Source organism: Varanus komodoensis, unplaced genomic scaffold (genome assembly GCF_004798865.1).
Source record: "Varanus komodoensis strain SLA01 unplaced genomic scaffold, ASM479886v1 scaffold2, whole genome shotgun sequence".
Classification (NCBI taxonomy): domain Eukaryota; kingdom Metazoa; phylum Chordata; class Lepidosauria; order Squamata; family Varanidae; genus Varanus; species Varanus komodoensis.
This window is the reverse complement of record NW_025335568.1, coordinates 932,936-955,974: the sequence shown is the minus strand read 5'-3', so window position 1 is coordinate 955,974 and position 23,039 is coordinate 932,936. Positions and strand designations below refer to the sequence as shown.

Genomic DNA, 23,039 nt, shown 5'->3' with positions numbered 1-23,039 from the left:
CCACTGGAGCTTTCAAAGAATTCATCTGGAAATCTGACCATCTCTTAACGTCAATGAACCTCACTAGCAGGGCACTGGAAGGCAGCTAAATATGAACGCCAAGGATTTGGGGCACGGTGGCCATCGAGAAGTGCCAATCCCAGCCCACTCCTCTTCTGCCCCACGGAAGCTGCTGAACGACATGATTAAAGGCTAGACTTTAAACTGACAAGCGAGAGGGTCAGGACAGGGAAAAGAGAGCCCTTCTGCACACAAGACGCGACTGATTTTTGGAATGTGCTGCCACAGAAGCATAGAAACATAGAAAACAGAGCGAGTCAGAAGGGGCCTCTTTTCCCTGTCCTGACCCACAGGTAGTGGGACAGCTGCCGGCTCAGATGGCTTTGAAGCAGGATTAGGCCAACGCATCCAGAGGCAACTGGCCACCGAAGGGCAGCTGAGGGGAGTCCCGGGAGGGTGCGCCCTTGCTCTCCCCAGTCTGTGGCCCCGAGGCACCTCCGCGGCCCCAGGCAGGAAGGGCCACACCTGTCGGGCTGCTCTTGCAGTCTGGGGACAGGTGGCCAGGGCGACGCCAGCGTGGGCAAGCCTGCCGTGCCTCTGCTGTGGAGGAGCCAGGGCTGCGCTCCGCCTGGCTCGAGCCGCAGCAGCCGAATGGGCCACAAACATGCTGAGGGGGTGGAGCACCGCACGACAAGGCAAGGCCAAAGGACGGTGGGGTTTTCAGGTCAGGAGTCAGGAGTCCAAACCCAGCACAGGACTGGGCGTCCCGCTCGAGTGCCTGCATCTGGAAGGCCCCTGCTCTCCATGCGGCAGTCTTCCCCAGGCAGGATGGCCACGGGGGCAGAGGCCAGTGCGCAGCCAGCCGTCCTTGCTCAGAGGGCTGTGCATCAGTCCAGCAGGGATTTGGATCGGTGAATAAACGAACGGACCCAGGGCAGAGGCTGCTGGCTTCAGCCCGGTATTTAGAGACAGCCGTACGCGCTCCTGCAGCTGGGCAGCTCAGCATCTTGCCTGAGCCACGATGCGGCACCCCCTGGACCCCTCCCCTCCCCTGCACACCTCCCAGGCGTGCCACGTGCCTGCCGTTCTCCCTGAAGCGAGCGCCACCGAGGCCCCAGCAGCCTGGCACAGCCACGCAGCTAAATCCTTGTCAAGGGACTCAGAGCAAGGCGCCAGATTCTGCAGCAGAGCAAAATGCCAGCTATCTTACTGATCAACGCCCGCCGGGACGCAAGCCCACGCAGTGGGGGCATCCGTCACACTGGGGCAGGCGGATGTGTGCATCTGGACATGCTGTGGACTGGATCTCCCGCTTCAAGCACCCCAAAGCTGCCTGCCCAGCCACACGGGACAAGGATGACGTGGACACGGGAACACCGATACGCCCGACCACGGACACGTCACCGCCCATGGGCCCACTCCTGGGGACTCGCTCAGAGCCTGGCACCGCAGAACGGGAGATGAGGAAACGGGGCAGTATGGACCAGGGCTCAGCAGGACGACTGCTCCCGTGCACGCTGTGACGGCCGGCACTGCCCGCGGTGCGCAAGCATCTGGTGCGGCAGGTGCACCTGGCACTGGTGGAACGGGGGCTCAAAGCCGCCGGGCGAAGGTGGCTGGAGCCACAGCGGCCTGTGCTGATTCATTCGCTCTGTGTGCGCACTGCAATTAACCACTGGATTCGTGAAACAGAAATCTAACAGTTATATTGCGTTAGATTACCGTTAAATTACTGCGTTGCTCTGCGTTCGGAGGGTACCAGCCGCTGCCCGAAGACTCTTCCAAGCACAAAACCCCAACTCCTTGGGCAGTGGTGAGAATGGCCGCACCTGCTTCTTGCCACAGCCCGATGCCTCACAGGCACCTGCCGACGCAGCCCTGAAGCTCAGTCCGGTCCAGCAGCCGGCAACCCAACAGGGGCCTGGCGGACTCTGCCGCAGCCGCTGCTTCACAGCAAGCTGTGATGAATGTTGCTGAGCCCCGGCAGCTGGACAGGCCAGAACGGAAGAATGTAAACAAGCAGCAAGGGATTTCAGGGACAGCATCCGGAAGGCTAAAGGAGGAAATGAGCTGGGACATGTGAGGGATACATCCTAAACAAAAGACACAAGCAAGAGAAAGGTGTCCAGCTACTTAAAGTGGATGGCAGAGTAACAGGTAACAAGGAAAGGGCAGAGGGGCTCAATTCTTACTTCGCCTCAGCCTTCTCCCACAAGAAAATCTACCACAAAGAGGAAGTGGAACCTGAAAGTGAGAGATGGCAGCCCAAGATCGACAGACAGATGGTCAAGGAGCACCTAGAGGGAAAAATATGTTCAAAGCTATGTTCAGACCTTTTTATTCAAACAATATTTTAACAATGTTTAATTATTTAAATGTTTTAATTGTGCAGCCAGGGTGTTTCTGGGTCTTAACTGTAATTGTAATTGTTATTTGTATTGTATTTATTTATTTCTGTGAGCCGTCCTGAGGCTAGACAGCAAGGGGACGGCATATAAAAACTTTAAATAAAATAAATAATAATAAATAAATAAATCTCTAGGGCCTGATGAATTCCATCCCAGCGTCATAAAAAGGCTAGTGGAGGATTTCTCAGAACCACTGGCTTTCATCTTCAATAAGCTTTGATGTGCGACATGACTGGAGAAGGGCTAACATTGTCCCCACCTTCAAGAAGGGGAAAAAAGTTGAACCCAAGAAGTCAATTCTGGGGAAGTTCTGGAGCAAATTATTTAAAAATCAGTCTACAAGCACCTTGAAGAAAATGCAGTGATTAATAAAAGCCAGACTGGATTTTTCAAGGATAAATCCTGTCAGACTAATTTAATCTCATTTTTTGACTAGGTAACCTCCCAAATGAACAGAGGGAACACTGTGGACATAATCTACCTGGACTTTAGCAGATGTGCCACATGACATTCTGATAAGCAAATTAGCAAAAAGTGGACTGCATAGAAAAAGTGCTAGGTAAATCCAAAATCGACACGCCTTCTCATACTGGAGGGAGGTGACGAGCGGGGCGCCACAGGGCTCGGTCCTGGGCCCAGTGCTCTCCAACCTCTTTGTTAAGGATTTAGATGAGGTAGTACAAGGAATGATACTCAGAACTGCAGACAATACCAAACTGGGTGGAATAGCAAACACCCTCGAAGACAGAATGCAGATCCAGGGCAAACCTGACAAACTTGAACACTGGGCTGAAAGCAGCAGAATGAGATTCAACAAGGCCAAGTGCCAAGTCCTCCACCTCGGAAAAAGAAAGTCAATGCATCGATGCGAGATGGGGAATGCGTGGCTCAGCAGAACTGAAAAGGGGAAAGACCTCAGAGTGACTGTGGACAATGGGATAAATATGAGTCAACAATACAGTGGAGCTGTAAAAAGGGGAAATGCTATTCTGGGATGCATTACCAGAAGTATGACATTCAAATCATGTGAAATAATAGTTCCTCATACCTTTTACTAGTCAGACCCCACCTGGAATGCTGCGTTCAGTTCTGGGCACCAAGATTTAAGAATGACGCAGAAAAATGAGAAAGGGTCCAGAGAAGAACAACGAAATGTTCCAGGGTTTGGAAACACTGCCCTGTCACGAGAGACTGATAACTGGGTATGTTCGGGCTTGAGAAGACTGAGAGGGGACTTGGTATCCCTCTATTAAGCAGCTAAATGGCTGGCACAAAGGGGAAGGTCGAGATTTCTTCTCACCGATACCAGACTGCAGGACATGGAATAATCAATTCAAGCTGCGACAACCCAGATTCAGGCTGGGCATCAGGAGACACTTCCTCACTGTCCGAGCAATGCGACAGTGGAACCAGCTGCCTGGGGAGGTTGCGGGCTCTCCCACACTGGAGAAATTCAACAAGAAACTGGGCAGCCCTCTGAGTGGGATGGTGTGAACTGGTGTTCTGCAGCAGCAGGGGGTGGACCCGAGGCCTTCACGGCCCCTTCCAGCTCTCTGATTCTATGTATTTGCGTCAATGTAGGATTCGGATTTGGGTGCAATACCTTCTTTGTACATTTGCCCCACTCTTTGTAAGAGCTAGTCGGAAATCCTAGGTTGTCGCTGGTATCGCGGATTGAATTCAGAGGTCCAGTCAGCCAGGAACTCCCCTGCGTAAACCCCTCCCGTGTCGATGCAGCCTGCAAGACGCGCTCTTGGTAGAGTGGGCATCATGCAGCCTGGCAAAATGGCAGTCGCCACATCTCCTCCCAGCAGTGGCCACGTGGTGGCTTTGAGCTGCATCAAAGCCGGCTCAGGCTGGTTGGCTCAGTCCTCTTCCCCGTGAACTCCAGCCCAGGGAAACGTTGCACAGTTCGAGCCTGCCAGCTGCCTCCTCCCACGTCAAAGCCTCTTCCATACACTGGCCCGAGTGCTGGCCACCTGCGATTGCTTTCCATGGAGCCAGATCAAATGCCGAGCTGGGACTCTCCAATCGAAAGGAACCTATTAATTTCCTGTCTATTTGCTGAAGTCATCAGGGGCTTTGAAATCCCACGCCAGCCACGTCTGGTGCAAGGAGACACCCTTTCTTGCTTGAAAGCAGCCAGTGTTTGAAGCCTTGGTCACAATGTAAATACATTTAGGAGGACAAATGCAAATAAAATAACCTGCGAAGTTCAGCCTTTAACTTTCCAAATGGACTTAGCTTTATGAAGAAGGGACGGAGCAGAAGCACCCGCCTGCAAGTGACCTTTGCGTGTCCGGATCCTGCAGGCTGTTGGACTGATTTGGGCCGTCCAGTCTGTGGGGTCTTTTGCAGTTCTGTCTCGTCGCGACTCTAAAAGAGCACCCAGGGACTCAGGGCTCACAGCTGCAGCGGTCCTACAGGCGCCCGGCTGCCACTGTGCAGCCGCAGCACGCAGCCGGGGATGGCCCCGCGCTGCCCGGCTTTGCCCAACCCCCGCAACCTGCAGGCGGCTGGCCAGCACCGTGACCCGCGGCCGCCAACCCCGCGAATGCGTCCCATGCCCCTGTACAGCTGCTTTGCTGCTCCGAAATCCGCTTCCTGAGGACCTCCAGTTCCAGTATTACGACAGGGAGTGGAGAAATCCACCCTTATTACGGCTCGCTTCTTTCTTCTAAACGCAACATCTGCAAGCCTTTCGTTGTTGGGAAGGGAGTTGGAGCTGCTTCTCAGGCAGGCTGCCCCCCTCCGCACCACCCTCTGGATGTGGACCAAGGACCCAGCGTCGCCTGGGCCGCCTTCGTGCCCTGCCCATCCGGCCCCTGCGCGGGGAGACGTGCCCTCCCAGAGCATCCTCCTACATTCAGTGTGCTGGAGCCTCTTTGCCGTCCGGTTTCCTGCCCACCCAATTTGGGCACATTGTTCTGGGGCTTTCTGCAGTTTAGAACAGTCTCCACTATGCCGAGAACGGGCGCCACCGCAGCCTTCGCTGCCTCCCTGCTCACCTGCCCGTCCAAAGCAGCAGTTTCAAAATGAGTGTGGCTAGTGGACCGTGCCAAGCGACTCGGGCGGCGGAACGCGCTCCCCAGCAGGTGGGAGCGAGTCTGGGGCAGAGGCGACCCGAGGCCGTGCGGGCTCCTCTCGCAGCATTGGCAGCCCTGTCCCACTTCACTGCGACAACTTATTCACTTCATTTGCATGCATTTAAAGTTTTGCTATGCCGTCCCATTGCTAAGAAGGTCTCTGGATGGCTTACAAAGAACACCTTCCCATCCTGGCGCAAGCAGTTCAAGGACAGAATAACCGCTCCCTCAGAAAGGAAGAGCCTGAGGAAGAGGCAGCTCCTGGGCGTTTGCAGAGCCCCCGTCCCTGTTCGTCCTTGCCAGGTACTGAGCACCAAGCCATGGGGCAGTTTTCCGGGGGACGGTGCCCATCTGCGGCCTACTCTGCAGCATGGGCATGTGGAAGACTCCCAGAGGAGCAGGAACCAGCACCGGGGAGGCCCGTGAAAGAGGCTCTCCAGGGCAGCAGCTCTCCTCGTGACAAAGACGCACACGCACGTCAGGGAAATGGGTTGGCCGCTAAAGGATTCGGGGCAGAGCTTAAGGCTGCCTGGTTAATCAGGGATCCTGGCTGTCGAAGGCCCCCGAGGAGCCGAGACCCCATGACCGGGGAAGCAAGCCTCCGTTAATTCCGACCCACAATCAGGGCCATGCTGCCTCGCTGCGGGAGGGAAGGAGGGAGGGGGCAGGAAGGGACCCCACTTCCAGGCAGCCACACCTGGGTATTTGGCAAGCACACACAGGTCCTTTCCAGACATACAACAGGAGAGGCAGAGCCCGGGGAGGAATTCGGGCAACACCTCAGGACGGGGAGGGAGCTCTTGGGGCTTCTGTAAATGCAAAGCGCCTGATTACAACCGACAGAACAGACTGGCGACGGCCCGGGCAAGCAGCTGCCGCGCCTGGGGGGCATGTGGAATGCGGGGGGGGGGGCGCTCGGCTGGGGCAGGCTGCTGCAAGGGCCAGGCCGGGCTCCCTGGACGTCAGAGGCAGAGGCCGCCCTCTGGTCTGCCCAGAGCACGCAGCGGCACGGGGGGCCGAAGCAGCGCCCTTCCCGGGACGCAGCAGGGTGGGGCCTGGTTCCGATGCTGGTGTGGGGCCTGCAGCAGCCCGCTCTTGTCCCCCAGCCAAGTAACGCAGCTACTGGGGCGCAGGCAGACCCGTCCCTGGCCAGGCCACTGACAAAGGCATCCAGGTTGAGAAAACGAGGTCCCAGCCGGAGAGAAATGGGAGTTAACGGGCCGTTAAGGGGAACCAGGGAGGCACCGGCAGACCTGCCTCTGGCCACGCAGTGGCTTCTTTGCCTCTGCGAGGAAGTCCCCTGCATTCCTTTTCTGAGGGGCTTGTAAAAGGTCTCAGCCAGGCTGCCCGGCCTTCCTTGGGAGAAGCCTCCGAATCCCTCGCTTCTGCTGGCCTCGCCGCCGAGAGCCACGGGCCAAACACGTGTTTTACTAAAACTGAGCTTTTCCGCCCGTCTGCTTTCGATTTGCTGCCTTTTATTACTGACAAATGTCCTGCACTTGCCCTTTGCATCTGAGCAGGGGATGCGCCCCGGCGTGGCCACTGGTTTGCATCCCATCCGTGGTGGCCGGCCTGGTGCCCACCCTCGGCAAGACACAGCCGGGCCTGCAGGGAGGACCAAGCTGCGCCACACAGCCCAGCTCGGCCGGCTGCCTCCCATCCCACGAGTAACCGCCCCCATTACGGCAGGGAGAGCCATCCACCGACGTTTCAGCCGTTGCAATTCCCCACCCAAAGGGGGGCGGGGGGCAGCCATGAGGACTAGCAACCCATGATTAAGGAAAAGAGGACGAGAGGATGTGAGCAAGTCGGCCAAAGCCCCCAGTATCCTTTCTATTCCCCAAACTGCAGGTGGGGAAGGGGTGGACGAACTCTGAAGACGCAGGGCAGCTGCCACCCAAGAAGCCACCGGGGTGTCTGGCCTGCGACGATCACCGGAACGCGATGACGGCGGCGACTCGCACAGCTCCTCTGTGGCTTTGCCTTTCCTTGGGACTTGCTTTGGAAACCAGATGCTTTCCGCTGGGCAGAATTTCCATGAAACGCAAAGCAGCTGCCACCTCGGCAGGAGGAGGCTGCCGATCCCCCACAGGCGGGAGCCGGGCACCCCGGGGCCGCCCCGTGACCTCTGCACACTGCGGCTGCTTGCAGGTACGCCGTGTCGTGCGCGTGACGGGCCCGGCAGGGCGCCGCACGCAGGAGGCATGTGCAGCACACGGGGTGCAGGCGCGATCACCGGAGACTTGGCCGAGGCGACCGGCCTCACGCCGAAGGGCCGCTCTGACGAGGCCGGGCTGCACGACTCGGGCCCCGTGGCGAGACGAAGCCGGCCCTGTAACGCCTGGCCCGCAGCAGCCTGCTCGGACAGGCAGCCGGGCGCTGGCTGAGCCACCTGGTCGAAACCAACGGGCCGGGCCGGGCCGGGCCAGGAAGGGTGCCGTGCCCTGCCCTGCAGACGGCACTTCTACGACACTCCACCCTGAACCGCAGCCAGGGGCGTCGCGCCCAGGGCTGGGCACCGCAGCCGCTGCAGCCGGTCCACGTGGCAAGCTTGCCCGCACAGGTCAGAGGTCACCCACTTCCACACGGAGCGCCCCGTCCTCACGGAAGCTCGGCTCCTGCGACTGCCCGGGGAGCACCCTTCCCATCAGCCACCGCAGGAGCAGTGTGGCTCCCCCCCCCCGCCCCCCGCACGTCCTGCTGCACGTCTTGCCTCTAGTCTCTCCCATGATGCAAGGGGGGCGCGCACACCCGGGCCAGCCTTGTTTCCACTCGGTGTGCGAGGGCTTCGTTGTTTCTTGATTTTATGCTTGTCTCTTTGAAGACTCACAGAACCCTTTTTTTTTCCATAAATGCTTCTGATTCAAGAATGAGCAATTAACTTTCTGCAGAGATGTTTTTGAAAGACAAATGACCCAGAAAGGCAACGGAGCAAACTTGTCTGAGCAGCTCGAAAGCCCGAGAGATGTGAATCATGTGGACCAGACGCGGCTGGCCGCCAAGGTGCGGAGGGCCAAAGCCGGCGGGCAACGCGCACCGGGCCGGGGGGGGGGGCTGGCGCTGCGGCCGGCCCACGGCCCGGCTGGCCCCGCCATGCTTGCGCCGGGGCTCGGCCACAAGCAGGATGGCCTCCAGTCTGGGATGCGCCCCAGAAACGCCCAGGCGGATGACGCGGTGGCCTCTGGAACAGAGAGCCCTCCTTCCCGAAGCGTCCGAGGAGAGGCCGGGCAGGTGCGCGAGCCCACGAACAGCGGCAGGCCCCCAGCTCCCTCCCAGCCGGTGGGGGCCGGGCACCTGCGCCCCCCTGCTCGCATGCTCTGCAGCAGGGACTGGGGGGAACACCCCGGGCGGTCCACGTGCCCAGCTGGGGCTTGGCCGCCTGAGCGCCTCTTCCAAGCGACCCCCGCGCTCCCGGGTCTCCTGGCAGGCTGCGCGCCTGCAGGCTGCCGCCTTCCAGGCCTCGGGCTGTCGCCGGGCAGGAGGCCCCAGGGCACCCGCAGAGGCCCCCCAGCGGCTCGGCGGCAACGAAGAGCTGCCGTCCGCGGCAAGCGGTCACGGGAGCCCTGGCCCAGAGCCCTCCCTCCTCACAGCATCCTGGGAAGCGGCCGGGGGCCACCCAGCCCACTTCTCGTTGCTACGAAGGTCTTTCCGAGCTCTTCTGGGGGTTCACGGGGTCGGCCTGGGTCCGCCTGCAGTCAAAGTGTCAGAATCACGGACGGGGCCTGCAAGGCCATCACGTGCAACCCCGGCTCAGGGCAGGGGTCCAGTCAAGCGCCCCCTCGCAGGGCTGCCCCACATGCGGGAGAGCCCACGGGCTCCTCTGCCGGGCTGCTCTAACCGTCAGGACGCTTCTCCGTCGCTGGAGCCCGTCCTTCCGTGTCCTGCCGCTGGGAGGATGCAGACGAGAAACTGCCCGGCCTTCCAGCGGCCAGCAGGGGCTCTGCTGCTATCTGCCCCCGGCCCTCTCGGCCCCCGAGGGCCCCAGCCCTTCCCCAAAGCTAGCCCCTCCTGTCTGGCGCTGTGCAGAGGGGCTGTCGTGCCATCCGGCATCCGCACGGCGTGTTCCGGGCTCTTCCCACGCACAGCCGTCAACAGCCCGGTCAGGTGGGCCAGGACTGCGACGCACACCGAGCCCGTGGCAGTGGCTGCACCGGCGGCCAAGAGACCAGCGCGGCTGGTGGGAGGCGCGGTTTCCACCCGCCCCGCAGAGAGGAGGCGGCATCTTTGTTTATGTAAACCAGGAATAAACGCTGCCCACCGTGCCACGGCTTCTGGGGCCAAAGGGGCAGCCCCGCTTCCTCGCTGCTGCCCACACCGCAGACGCCCCGGAGCCCCCGGACCCGGCCGCGTTTCCCCTTTCTGGGGAAAATGGGCACGCGCCTGGAAAGCGCCCCGCACAGGGCACGGAACACACGGCCCGGGCCTCCAACAAAAGGTTCGCGAGGCCTCGCCCGGCCCCGTCTGAAATCTGTGCTCACCATCTGGCCAGAAGTAAACAGCGGGGAGGAAGGGGGCCGAGAGGAGGGGGCCGCGGGGAGAGAGGCAGAGGGGAGCGCACCGGCTCCCCCTGCGGAGGGAGAGTTAGGGCTGCAGCCCGGAGGGAGCCGTGGGGCTGGGAGAGCGCTGAAAGATCGCTTCCCCTTACCAGGTTGTCCTAACCTCTTGACCTGCCCTGATTACCTTGCAAAGAAGGTTATCAAGATACAAGCCTCCAAGGATTAAAGGAAACTCTGAATCAAAACAGAAAAACACCCCTTTCCCTAACAAATAAAAAACTTCCTTGCTTTGTTAAGCTGACAGCCCCACCGTGGGTGTTGACATAACCTTCCATCTCCAAGAGGCTTAAAGTCAACAAATCCGTGTGCTCGCTGCAGATCTGTCAGGGCGATTTACATTAACTTGTCTGACACGAAATTAAAACAACAATCAGCCGCAAAGAACAAAAGGCCTCTCTCTCCCCGCTCCGGGATCGTCATCTCCTGAAACTGGCGCTCCGCTTAATTCTCCAAAGAGCTGCAGACCGATTTTTTCTTATTAACTTGTTTAATCTAAGATTTTATTTTTTTCCCTGGGTGGAGATGGGTGTGGGGGGAGGTTTGTCTCGCAACAGAAGCAACTGCAACGGTTCCAGTGCGCAAGCCGGGGCCCCGGGGCCACGCTTTTGTGCCTGGCGTGCTCCAGGCGCGGAGGGCCTCTGCCGCAGTTGGTCGGGACCCGCGGGGGGATTCTGTGGGGCCACCTCACGCGGCCGAGCCCCTCTCTTGCCCATGAAGGCTTTGTGCCAGATCCCGACCCCAAGCGGCGACCCTCGTCCAACACGGCGTCAGTTCGGCAGGCACCGAAATACACCAGAATCAGAGGATTGGGGCCGCGCTTGCAAGGAGCGAATGCTTTTGCCAAACCATTCCACACAAGCCAGCCACGACGACGGCCTCGCCGACACACCGTCTCCAGGCCAAGCTGGAGGCAGCAACGTCTGCGCTGACGATCTGGAAGGGCCTCGGGGCCGGTTTCGGAGAGATCCCTCCCGCGAGCCCCCCCCCCCATCACCGCAGCCTCCGCCTGCCTCCTGCATGTCCACATGAGCCACGCACCCGCCAGGATGGGAAGGCACCACGCAGAGCCCAGGAGGGTTTTGCGGAGCAGGGCCTGGCCTGGGCGTGGGCCTTTCTCCCCACCGGGAAGCCCAAGGTGGGCAGAGGGGCCGGGAAGCCTGCTGGAATATCACGTCCCACTTCACAGGTGCCCGAGCACAGACCAGGTGTGAGCTGACTGCACGACCGCTCTCCCAGGGCATCGCGTGGGCCCGTTTACCAGAAAGCCTCTCTCTCCTTGTAGGAGTGACTGCAACGAGGACAGGCGGCCCGTGTGGGATCGTGCCCAAGACCGCCCCCCAAAACCAGGGCAGGGAAGCCGTGCTTACCGGCAGGTGCGTGAAGACCGCGAAGGTGCTGCGCAGGAAGGCGATGAGGTCCAGCAGGTAGTCGCTGGCCTTGGCGCTGGCCTCCAGGGCCATCCAGTCGTAATCCGCGAGCTGCAGGAACTGATCTATCTTCTGGTTCAGGTTCGTGTAGATCTCCTCCTCGGCAGTGTGGCGGGCATCCTGCAGGCGGAGAGAGACCCCACGTGAAGGACGCCCCCGCGCGGCCCCCACCTCCTGTGCTTAAGGTGCAGCTTCGCCCTGTGCAACTGCCGCCATGACGGTTAGGGGAGGAGCTCCTGCGAGGTGTGGGGGAGAGCAGCAGCCACGCGTGGGGCCTGGGGCCTGGGGCCGAGAGGCCGGCCTGGCCTGGTGAGCCTTTCCGCCCGAGAAGCCCGGAAGGGCCGGTCCTCTGCCCTCGGGAGAGAGCTGGGCTGCAGCCGGGGCCTGGCCTTTCTCCACCGGGCACCTGTGACCACAGAGCTGGCTCCCGGGCACGCTGCGCGAGTTTCGCCTTGGTGCTCGGCTACGGCGGGCCAGTAAATTGCGAGTGGGGTGGGGTGGCTTGGTGTCCTGCAACAGCTGGGCTTGGACCCGATGGCCTTCTGGCCCCTTCCAGCTCTACTCTTCTATGATTCTAGGATTCTATGTTCTCTGAGCCTTCCAAGGACAAGACTATGGACATGTTTGTTTTCCTGCTACTGGTACAACATTTAAAGTAGTTTGGATTTTAGATGGTATTGTTTTAAACTGGTTTTAATGTTGGTTGTTGTATTGTCCAACATAAATTCTAAGCTGTCTTGAATGCACATGGCAGGCGTGTCGTGAGCGGAGCCGGCTGGTGCCGGAGGTCAGACTACATGGCCTGGGAGACCCTTCTGACTTGCTCTGTTTCTATGTTTCTGTGTTTCTAAGAAGAGGAAATAAGGGGAAATTCAACTGTTTTATGAACCTTTGATAGTTCTTTGAGTTATTTTGTGAAGTAAGGCAAGGAGTAAATTGTCTAGGCAAATACGTAAGACGTGAGCCCCTCTGCACTGGACAAGGGCTTTCCCCAGGTTCTCTTTCAAGCTAAACCTCCAAGCGCTTGAGGCATCTCGGCACCGGCTCCCACTGAGGGCCCCCCCGAAGCCAAGCTCAGCTGGGGCGGCCTTGCGGATGCCAAGGGGCAGGTAAACAGCCTCCCTCCCACTCCAGCGGCCTCCCAGGGGTTCGTGGCAGCACGGGGGGCTCAGTGCATCTGAGTGCTCAGCCAGCAGGTGCCATTTCATTATATGGTCATTTTTAGGTCAAATGTTTGGAGCATCGCGAGAGAGAGACGGCGCGTGGGCACTCCAAGGGAAGAAAGGGACAGTGGCGGCCCTGGCCGCGTCACGCGCAATTTGGTCACGGCGCAAACACGGGGCATGTTTTAGGTCCATGTGCGTATGGATACGAACGAACACACACCCCGTCCCCCAAAAGTGCGTGCAGGGGAGCACGTCCACTCACAGACCTGCCGCCACGTCCTCGCTGTGGTCCCTTCCGCAGGCGCCACTTTCCCTTCCTGCCCCCGAGCAAAACCCTGCTTCCCGCCCTCTCGCCGACGGTGCCAGCGGCGCTGTGCCACCAGCTCAAGCCCAGTCAGGCAACGGCACGGCTCCTGGTCCTCCGGCTCAGGGGCTCCCCGGACGCACTCCAGGCATTCGCCCATGAGGCCTCGCGCCTCCGCCAAGAGGCCGGGCCGCAGGGGCGCAGGGCAGGGCAGCCGGCTCACCTTGAAGGTGGTGGTCCCATACAACTTGGTTGTGTGGACGGTTTCTGGAAGGACGTCGGTGATGCTGGTGATGAACGCCTCGAGGAACCTGCAGGACTGCTCCAGGTGCGTGGCGTTGATGATGATCTGGACCAGCTGCAGAAGCGACACGCTCCGGTTTTGCAACGGTCGACCGGCAGGACAGATAAAAGGCACACCGGGCGCCATTCCGGCACGGCCTCCAGCAGGGGACAGAACGACGGCTTGGACAGAGCGCAAGGGCCGTCTCGGGCCCCTGGCAGGTGGCGCTTCCCCGGCCGTCACAGCCCTTAGGGAGGATTTCTGCTAGAGGCAGGAATCGCCCCTGATGAATTTTCTACAATCAGCTCATCTCATTACACCTCAAATCCCATTACAAGACAAATGGGTTACAAAAAACACACAAGACGGTCAGTCTGAGGCCCGCTGCCAAGACGTCTGAGGCGATGCAAGCCGGAGAGACGGCACCCGCCCCTCCGGCTCAGGCACGGCTCCGCAGGAACACCTGCAGGCACGCCACACGCCGGCGGAGCACCAACCGGGCAGCCTCGGCCCCCGAGCACAGCGCCACAGCACCTGTCCTCAGAGGTGGCCCCAGGGGTACGTGGAGCCGAGGGGCACCGGCTCTCCCCTCTGGCTGCCCCCCTGCTGCCCCCCACGGCACCGGCCCGGGCAGGCGGCTCCGTGACTCAGCCTTCAGCTGCTCACTGGCTCACTGAGCTGATCGAGCGGCGGGGAGGCAGGGGAAGACCCCAGCGCCAGGACGGGGAGGCCGGCCCCCCGTAAGCGGCAAGGCCCCCCCTCTTGTGGCGGGCAAGGCTGCCTTGCTTCACGAGGCGGTTCTGGAGCAGGCGGCCAAGCTGCCCGTTGGCCCCAGGCCAGCCCCCCCACACCGCTAGCCGTGCCCCCCCTCTGTGTGTCAAGCAGGGGAGGTGCCCGGGGGACGAGGCACGGCAGGGAGAGGCTGCCGAGGGAGGGGTGTGGAGCGCAGCCCAGGGGCTCCTCGGCCCCCAGGATGGCTGCGCCATGGCTGGTCCACCGAGAGGCCCGGCCGGCGCTTCCTCACACACCGACCGGGTGCCGAGCGGCTTGGAGGAGCGCCCCAACACAGGCGTTCCGCCCTGCGGGGATGGGGCTCCTGCGCTGGGCCGCCACGCCGTTCCGCACCAGGCGCTCGGCAGCCAGAGCTGCGGCTCGCAGCACAGCTGCTTCCGGGCCTTGCCAGGATTCCTGTTGCGCGTGACACGCAGATCCGGCAGTGTGCGGCGCCCCGGGCTGCTCCCAAGGGGAAAGCGCTGGCGCGACGGGGAGAGGCGATCGCAGCGCAGAGCGGGCGGGGAAGCCTCCCTGCCGGCTGCGAGGCTCGCGCTCCGAGCCGGCCTGGGGGGGGGAACTTGTGCCGCCCGGTCCCGTCCGCTTCAGTGGGGTGCCCAGAGCAGCTCTGGGGGGGCAACCCCCCCCTCGCCCCGACTCCTCAGAGCAAAGCGCTTGCCTCCGCCAGGCCGATGTTTCTCCGCTTAATGACATTCTGTAAACAGTTGCTCAGCGTTCGGGTCAGTAGCAAGTTGGTAGATTTCCGGATCATGTCATCAACCTCGGTAGAGCTAAAACGGAGAGAGAGGTGACCGGAGTTAAGGGAAGGAATAAGCGAGGTGCCCCAGAAGGATGCCTCGGTGGGGCAGCGAAGCAGGGGCGACCGGGTGGCCATCTCCAGATCCCAGCACGGGGCCAAAATCCCAGGCTGGCCGTGGCTCCCACACGCGGGGGCCTCGCCAGCCCCAGCGCGATTTCAGCAAACTATGGTCCCGACCTCTCATGAGGAGCCTGCACCTCCCGGCCTGGAAAAACAGTGGCTGCCAGCACCAGTTCGCACTCTGTGTGTGTGTGTGTGTGTGTGTGTGTGTGTGTGTGTGTGTGTGTGTGTGTGAGAGAGAGAGAGAGAGAGAGAGAGAGAGAGAGAGAGAGAGAGAGAGAGAGAGAGAGAGAGAGAGAGAGATGGGGGGACATGGCGTAACACCAGAGTGAGCTTCTGGTGGACATTTCTGCCCCCACTTCCAACAGGAAGCAAAATTCTTACAGAAGGCAAGTCCGAAAGAGCGGGCGAGGGGAGGCACTGGGGCGAGAAGGAGGGGTCCCGACGGAGAACGGCCACTGGAGTTGTTTTGTTTGTCTGTTTGCTAGTTTACTGGATTTGTACCCCACCCCTTTCAGCAACATGGCTCTCAGGGTGGGTTACAAAGTGCATTATAAAACGATAGATATATCATAATATAAGTAGCATTAATTTAACCAATCTGACAGTAATCAAATCCCAGTAATCCTCAGAAAAACACCTGCAATAAAATCTCACGATGACCTTCCTATAACCGCAGGTCTTAACCAATAAGCACACAATAAAAGGGCAATAGCACTAAAATATAAAAATACTATAAAGCACAATAAAAACTTTAAAATTATCTTAGTAATTAAAATATTGAGTAAATAAGAAGGTCTTCACCTGGCACCAAAAAGAGTCAAGAGATGGTGCCGGGCGAACCTCTTTGGGGAGCTGATTCCAAAGTTGGGGTGCCAAAGGGCCCTTCTCCTTTGTACCCCCTTCCGTATTTCCTTCAAAGGGGGCTCCTTGAGAGGGCCCCCCAAAGATGACCTAAGGGCCTCCTGGCTAGGCAGGTGTGGAGGAGCTGCTCCTTTCGATTTCTGGCTATTTATGGCACCTTGCAGGCTGTTAAAAAAGGGAATTCCGAACGGACACGCGGATGACCGGGCGAAGCCTTTCTGCGGGCTTTGAGGCAACTGCTAGACTCAAGGGGGGAACCAATACACACAGAGAGACTGACGCAGACGGAAGAACGGGGAGACTCCCCCGCAGGGCGTGAGGGGCCGTTGGCAGCAACAGGTACCGGGTGGGGGCAACAGGACAGGGCGCTGGGAGACGCAGGCGGCCCCTGAGCAAAGCCCTGGCCCCAAAGGAGGGCAGCACTCCAGAAGCCGAGCGCACCACATCCCAGCCCAGCTCTCGCGCCTGAAGGCGGCCGGGCAGGCGCCCGGGCCAGGAATTCTGGCCGGCCGAGTGGCGTTGCCAGTGCCGCTCAGGGAGCCCAGCCGGGTGTCGAACAGAGGTGCCCAGGCAGCCACCAAGCAGCCACGCCGGGGGCCTTGGGGGCCTCTGCCTGATGAACCAGCCACAGAGCCCCCCCCCCCGCCTCCAGCCCAAGCCCGATCTCTCGCATCGGAAGCGCAGGGTCCTCTTACGCCCTTTCTGGCAGCCGGCTCCTGTCTCGGCCCCGCGGGACCCCGTGCCGGGAGAGCGGCGTGCTGGCCTGCAGAAAGCTGCAAGGGCGCGGCGGTGCCGGGAGCGCCCCCGACGATGCCCCACCCCGCTCTGAACACCCACGTCTTCCAGCTTTGCCCCTTCTCTGGGGGGCTCCCGGCTGGCCCCCCCTTGAGCCGGGCCACAGAATAAGCCAGCTACAGGTCCGTGCCGAGGGGCCCGCGGAGCTCAACCGAGTCGCCCGGCCTCTCGCTCTCCCCAGGAGCACGGCCCCCCACAAGCCGCGCTGCCCAGCCGGAGGGCCCCTCCCTCCCCCGCCTCCCCCGGGGGGCAATCCTTCCACGGCGAGCAAGCAGAGCAAGCGGCCTGGGGAAGGGGCTGTGGCTCTGCTCTCCCATCGGCCGCATTAGGCCTGAACCAACAGGCACCTTCGTGTGTCGGAGGAGGAGGGCCGGCGGCCGGCAGGGCGGGCAGGGAGGGTCCGGGCGGGAAAGGCTCCGGCACAGTCGCAACTCGCGGGCTGCTGGCAAGCGCTGCCCCCGCCAAATGAGCCGACAAATGGCGAGAGCGGCTGCCGGAGGCGAGGGGCCAAAGGGTCCACGTCAGCCCTGTCCGGCGCCGAGGGGGGAGGCCAGCTCTGTGCTCTCCGCCTGGCCAAGGGAAGGGGCTCGCCAGGGCTCCTCCTGTGCAGCCCCCACCCCGCGGTGCAGGCCATGGCCGCCAGTTGCCCGCATGGCTCAGCGGACCTGGGCAACCCCGGGGTGGCCATCAAAGCAAGGGGAAGCAGCAGGACTGCCGCCAGCCCCACCGCCTCCGGGGCCTGGAAAGCCCCTCTGTGGGTCAGCCCCGCACGCTCCTTGCTGCGGGAGAGGGGACGGCCCCTCCAGGCAGAAGCCTGACTTCGGAGGGCGGGCAGGCAGGCTGGCCGGGCGGAACGCGAGCTGCCCCCCCCGCCCCCATGCGCGGGCCCAGGGACGGGCTGGGCAGGGCGCAGGGCACACGCTCCACGCACAGAGGGCAGAGGTGGTGTGCAACGGCTCAGCACGCCTCCCTGGGGCAGCCCAGCGTGGCGGGGCGGGGGAGCCTGAGTCTCCTGACTCAGAGCTAGACGTGCCCGCCCTTTCGACCTGGCTCATGGTGGGGTGTGGGCAGGCAGACGCTTCCGTCCCACGCGGCGGCTTGCAGTCCCAGTTCACGAAGAACACTCTCTGTGCTCGCTGCGACAGGGCCCGCCTTCGCCGGGCAAGTGCTCCAGAGCAGCTGGGGAGGGGAGAGCAGCCCGCGACCCGGGCAGCGGCCTCCTGCAGACCCTCCCGCAGAAGTCGTGACCCCCGTGGCGGGGGCGACGGACAGCCTGACCCGCGTGGCTCCAGGGTGCCTCGTAAAGACAGGGGAGGGAGAGGCGGGGAGGGAGCTGCTGCCGGCTTAGCAGGCAACGGGCCGCATGAAAAGCCATCCAAGCCGTCAATCCGAGAAGACGACTGGAAAAGAGGGGTGCTCGCTCGCTCGCCCGCTCCCGCGAGCCCTGCGCTGCCCACCCCCGGCTGCGGCCCACAGCGCTGGCGCTTCCCGGAAAGGAAGAGGCACTCGACATCCACCGCAAACGAGCAGTGCCTGCTGCAGAGCACCAGCCAGCCTCCCAGGAGATCCAGCTGCGCTTTATAGGCCTCGGCCAAGCACAGGGTGGCGTGGGCCAAGAGAAGCTCTGGTGGTCTTGGAAGGGGGGGCTCAGCAGCGGACCGTCCTGATGCGCACGTTGCGCTGTGGACCAGACGCCGCAGTGAAGACGGGAGACGGTGAAGCAGAGCTGTCTCCTCTCGGCAAAGACACCAGACAAGGGTGCATTTTACCTCCCTGCCTGCTCAATCCGTTTGCAGAAAACTGGGAAAGCTGTACTAGGTTCGGAAGAAGCAGGAAGGAAGATTGGCAGAAGACAAGTCACCGCGATACAGGTGAGAGCTTGTTATTGCAGAAACCAGCAAGGGATTGAAATGACTCCGGAAAGTGCAGGAGCAGCACTGCAGCCAACGTTAAGAAAGCAAAGGCACGACCACAGCGACATCGCGGAACGCAGCCCGGGACGCAACTCAGGTGGCGGCCATGTCTGTGTACTCTCTTGCAGCCGATTCCGACTCCAGCCAGGGAATTCAGAGGAGCCTGAGGCGCGGAAGGGCATCGGTGAGGGGCCCAGGAAAGATCAGCGACGTTTCACCGGAGGCCAAGGCCAAGGCCATCGCTCTGCCGTACCCGTGATCACTAGATACGGGTGCGAAAAATGGGCAGGGAAGAAATCCGACAGGGAGAGAGGTGATGCATTTGCAGGACTGAGAAGGAGGAGAGCTCTGAACACCCTGGACGCCAGAAATAAAACAGAAGCAAGCGGGTGTTGATTTTGGTTCCAGACCCTCCAAGGAAGATGGGCGATACTGAAGCTGGCACACTTCAAGCACAACGTGAGGAAGCAAGACTCGCCTGAGAACACGGTCATGCTGGGGGAAGTCAGAGGCAGGAGAAGAACAGGCAGGCCAAACATGAGGGAAGACACAGCCCTGAGCCCAGGGGCACCTCATTCGCAGGTCTCGGACTGCTGGATGGCACAGAGTAGCCGGAGCAGCGGAACGGGAAGCGGGCGCAGCACAGAGCGCTTGGCTGACTGGGGGAGCAACGTCCCGCCTGGACCACCTGGGGCTGGAGTGGCGCTGCTCTCCAGATGCCGGCTTTGCTCCTGCCCAGGAGGCTCCCGTAGGCTGGCCAGGTGTCCTTTGGCTCCTCCCATGGGCAGCAACAAGCCTTGGCTGGAAGGCCAGAGAGAACCCGGCGCGTGCCGACCCTTTGCCTCTGGAGGTTTTAGGCTGCTTGGGGAAAGGGAAGACGACGCAAGCTTCGGGAACAAGTTTCGGCTCTGGCTCTCCAGCCCTTTGCAGGCTTGATGCCAGATGCACCCCTGCTCTTCCTTTTCTGGAATGTCTCTTTCAAAAGCTTCCCACCAGGAGCGGGCCACGGGGGCCACGTGCGTTTGCATCCTTTGGATCTGGGCCTGCCTAAAGCCCCCCACTTGATCAGGCACGGCTGAAGGATGCCTGAAGGAGCGACAGCAGCAACACCAGCAGCCACGGTGCTGAGGATACCTGCCGCTCCCATCGCATGGCACCCGCTGCACCGGTGATGCTGGCGGGCCCGGCCCGGCCCGGCCCGGCCCGGGAAAAGGCTACGGGGACACGCAAGCGTTGACACAGGGCGCCTGGGGCCGGCCACGGCAAAGCACAGGGAGAATGCAGTCGCATCGCCAGCCTCGGAGAAGTGGGCCACGCCTGGTCGTCGTACCTCAGGTGAAGGTCCTCGGAGAACCTCAGGCAGGCGTGGATGAACTCCTTGATCTCGTGATAAACTCGAGGCACGAACTCAGAGAAGGGCAGCTTCCTCGGGAACGGCTGCTGCAGAGCACAAGAGCAGACGAGGGAGAGGGCAGGCGCCCATCAGGGCGGAGCGTGCGCGCCCACGGAGAAGCCGCCGTGCAGCCCGGGAGGCTGAAGGCGCTTCCGCAGTTCGTCCTGGGCCGCCGTGCTCCCGCCCGAGCCTCTGGATGCCGGTTCTGTTCTTTCTGCCCTATCCATGCCCAAGGGGCTGGCACCTGCCACCCAGGAGAGGATACCCATCAATGTAACGCCCCAGCCCGAAAGTGCTGTGGAGATGGAGGCAGCGTCCGGGCTCCCTGCACTGGCCCCCGCCTGCCTGGGCACCGTCCACCCTCCACCCAGAGCCTTCCAGAGGCAGCAAGAGAGGCAATCCGGCGCATCTGGAGGGCACTGTTGGGGAATGTGGCCTGCCCCTGAGCCCCAGCCTCCCTAGGACCCCCAGGGCATGGAAGGGGCTCCCCGGGAGGTGGCTGAGGCCCCATCCGTGAGGGCGTTCAAGGACAGGCTGGACATGCACATGGGAGGCATGTTATGAGTGCAGCTGGCTGGAGCCGGGGGTCAGACTAGATGGCCTGGGAGGCCCCTTCCAGCTCGCGCTGTTTCTGTTTCTCAATCTGGGGAGCTTCCAGATTCGCTCAAGCCCCGATCCAGCTTCAGCGGCTCCAAAGCAAACGCCGAGGCAGAATATTCTGAACCAAAAGGCCCCCTTCTACGAGAAAGGGTCCCAAGGGGAAGGCCCAGGCTTCCGAGCCCCCGCTGCCCGTGCGTCCCCTCACCTTTTCAAGCTCTGCATCATGGAAAGGGAACTGCCCCACTATTTTCTGATGCAGCTCTTCGCTGGCCACCGGGATGGGAGCATAGTTATCCGAGTCGAGAATATTTCTGCAACGAACAGGGCAGGTGTGGGCAGGAGAGGAAGAAGCCATTCCCAAAGCCCCTGAGCGGGGACCTTTTGCCTGTCTGGGCAGGAAAAAGGCCCACGACTCCCAGCACCCCCAGCCGGCACAGGGGGCTGGGACATGTAGGAAGTCCCGGGCCCTTTGCAGTTCTTCCTCGGCAGGCAGAACACCGTGCCCTTCCTGCTTTATTCACACCTAATGCTCTCAGCACAAAGTCCGTTCTCCAGAGACACCGAAGAACGATGTGAAAATCGACAAGCCCATTCCAGGTCATCAGAACAGAATGCACCGTGTGGAATGCGCACAGCCTGGCTGGCTGACTCAGGGCAGCCGAACGCAGGACGAAGGGGGGCACAGAAGCCGCTTCTGCAGCTGAGGCCGGGCTGTGCCCTCACCTTCCGAGGTCACACCCATTTCCACCGAAAGGCCCAGAATTTAAAGATCTGGAGCCGTGCGCAGAAGGCGCTGCTTATGCTTGCACAGGAGAAAAGATTTACTTGTTGTGTGTGCACTGCAAGAAAAGCTGCAGACTGTCTCCTGTCCTTCGGGAAGATGTGTTCACGCATCGTGAAGAGTCAAGAGGCCACAGAAACTGGGAGGGTGCCCCACCCCCGGGCCTGGGGGCCTCCTGCCCAGCACGGCCACCCCCAGCTGGAATGGTGGGCGAGGCCGCCGGGCGGAACCGCCACACAAGCTCACCATCGGCAGCTGCGAGCGTCGGGAAGCATGCCTTCCTCCGAACGGCCCACGAGCCTCCGGCTGGGCCCACACAGCGCCAGAGGGAGCAGCCCCCCACGCACACACGTGCAGCAAAGGCTCGGCGGGCGACACGAGGCGGCGGCTTCGGGGCACCGTCATCAGGCCAGCCACCGCGCCTCCCTCCCTGCCCCATGGAAACGCCGACTGGGCGCCTGACGTCGCCAGGCGTGCCCCGGGCCACAAATGCTTTCCGCCTGGGGGCATCTTCAGGACAACACGGCCTGCTGGGAAAGCTTCCAGGCCCTATGTGCCCGAACCCACAGAGCGGAGCGGCCCGGTCCATCCCGGCCACGGGGCGAGTGGGTTCAGGAGTCTTTCACCAAGGCCGAGCTTCCAGAAACAAGGGCGCCACAACGGCCCAACTTGGCCGACGGGGACCGCTTCTCCCAGTCAGGGAGCGCGCCAGGCACGGCACTGCTCCGAGCTGGCAGGTCTCCTGCGGCAACGGATGCTGAAGAACGGGGAGGTGCATCAGCACTAGGGGGATAGTTGGAGGGGGGCAGGCACCACCAGTCCAAGGCTTAACACCACAGCTAGCCCACTGCGACCCACGGGACGCGGCCTGCCGTGCCGGAGGACCAAAGGCATCCTGAAGCCAGTCCCGGCTTCTGGAAGACATGTCCGGTCCCAGGCGGCTGCCGGTGGCGCTTCTCACAGGGGAGACGTTGGACCCGGGAACTGTGCAAGGGCAGCTCTCAGCTCCTGCGTCCAGTTCATGCTCATCAAGGGACACTTGCCGGGACCTGTCTCTGCAACACCTTCGTTCAAAATACGACTCCTATTAGGCGGGAGGAGCCCAGTGTGAGTCCTGCCGTTTTCTCCTCTGCTGGGGCCGCTGTGTGTGACGGAAATGCAGCAAGCGGGCAGGCGCCTGACCAAGGAAGAGGCTCACCTGAAGGTCCCGGCCCACTTCTTCAGCAGGGTCTCGCTGTACTGGTCCCGGATCTCCAGCAGCAAGTCAAAGAGCTGGTTGACAGGGAAGCCGTAGCCCTGGGCGGGGAGACGGAGCCGTCGGACACAGGAGCACCACCCGCCCCGGCCCCGCACGCTGCTCAGGGGCCCTCCAAAGGGAGCTGAGCCGATGGCGCCTCCGACAAGCAAGCCAACTTGGGCCCACGCCACGCGGTTTGCTCAGAAGCACTGACCCCCGGCCTGGAGCAGGGCCATGGAGGAGCTTCACCTCCTGGGCGGATGGGAAAGGCCACCAGGAGCTCCAGCAGAGAAAGCTTTGGGCAGCCCCATCTTATCAGGAAAACCGTAAGCGGCGTTCCGGGAAATGAGCAGCTGGCAAATGTTGCACAGAAGGCAAAGAGGGAAGCTCTGCTATCGGGACGGGGGTGTCCTGAAACAGGGAGGTGGGGGTGCCAAGCCTCTGATCTCTGCGGCCCCAGCGCGATCGCCCGTCTTGTGTTCGGTCCCAGCATTAAGCCGAAATGCGACGCCAAGCAGGCGCTGAGTGCTACCAACCACCCAAGCAGCCATGGGGTGGGGGGGGGGGACTGGACC

At 61.5% G+C, this 23,039-nt stretch overlaps 1 protein-coding gene across 2 annotated transcripts in view; it reads right to left on the bottom strand.

Moving 5' to 3' along the window:
* The window catches only part of EXOC6B (exocyst complex component 6B), a 169,100-nt gene that overhangs the window by 68,568 nt on the left and 77,493 nt on the right, over positions 1-23,039 (bottom strand). The window contains exons 12-17 of one of the 2 annotated variants that reach the window (XM_044429518.1): positions 22,426-22,523; positions 20,652-20,757; positions 19,784-19,893; positions 14,681-14,792; positions 13,171-13,305; positions 11,418-11,597 (exon numbers count right to left, since the gene is read on the bottom strand). In XM_044429518.1, coding sequence (XP_044285453.1) covers positions 11,418-11,597; positions 13,171-13,305; positions 14,681-14,792; positions 19,784-19,893; positions 20,652-20,757; positions 22,426-22,523 — 741 coding nt within the window. The remainder of the gene's footprint in view (positions 1-11,417; positions 11,598-13,170; positions 13,306-14,680; positions 14,793-19,783; positions 19,894-20,651; positions 20,758-22,425; positions 22,524-23,039) is intronic. The other variant, XM_044429519.1, reaches the window with a different exon arrangement.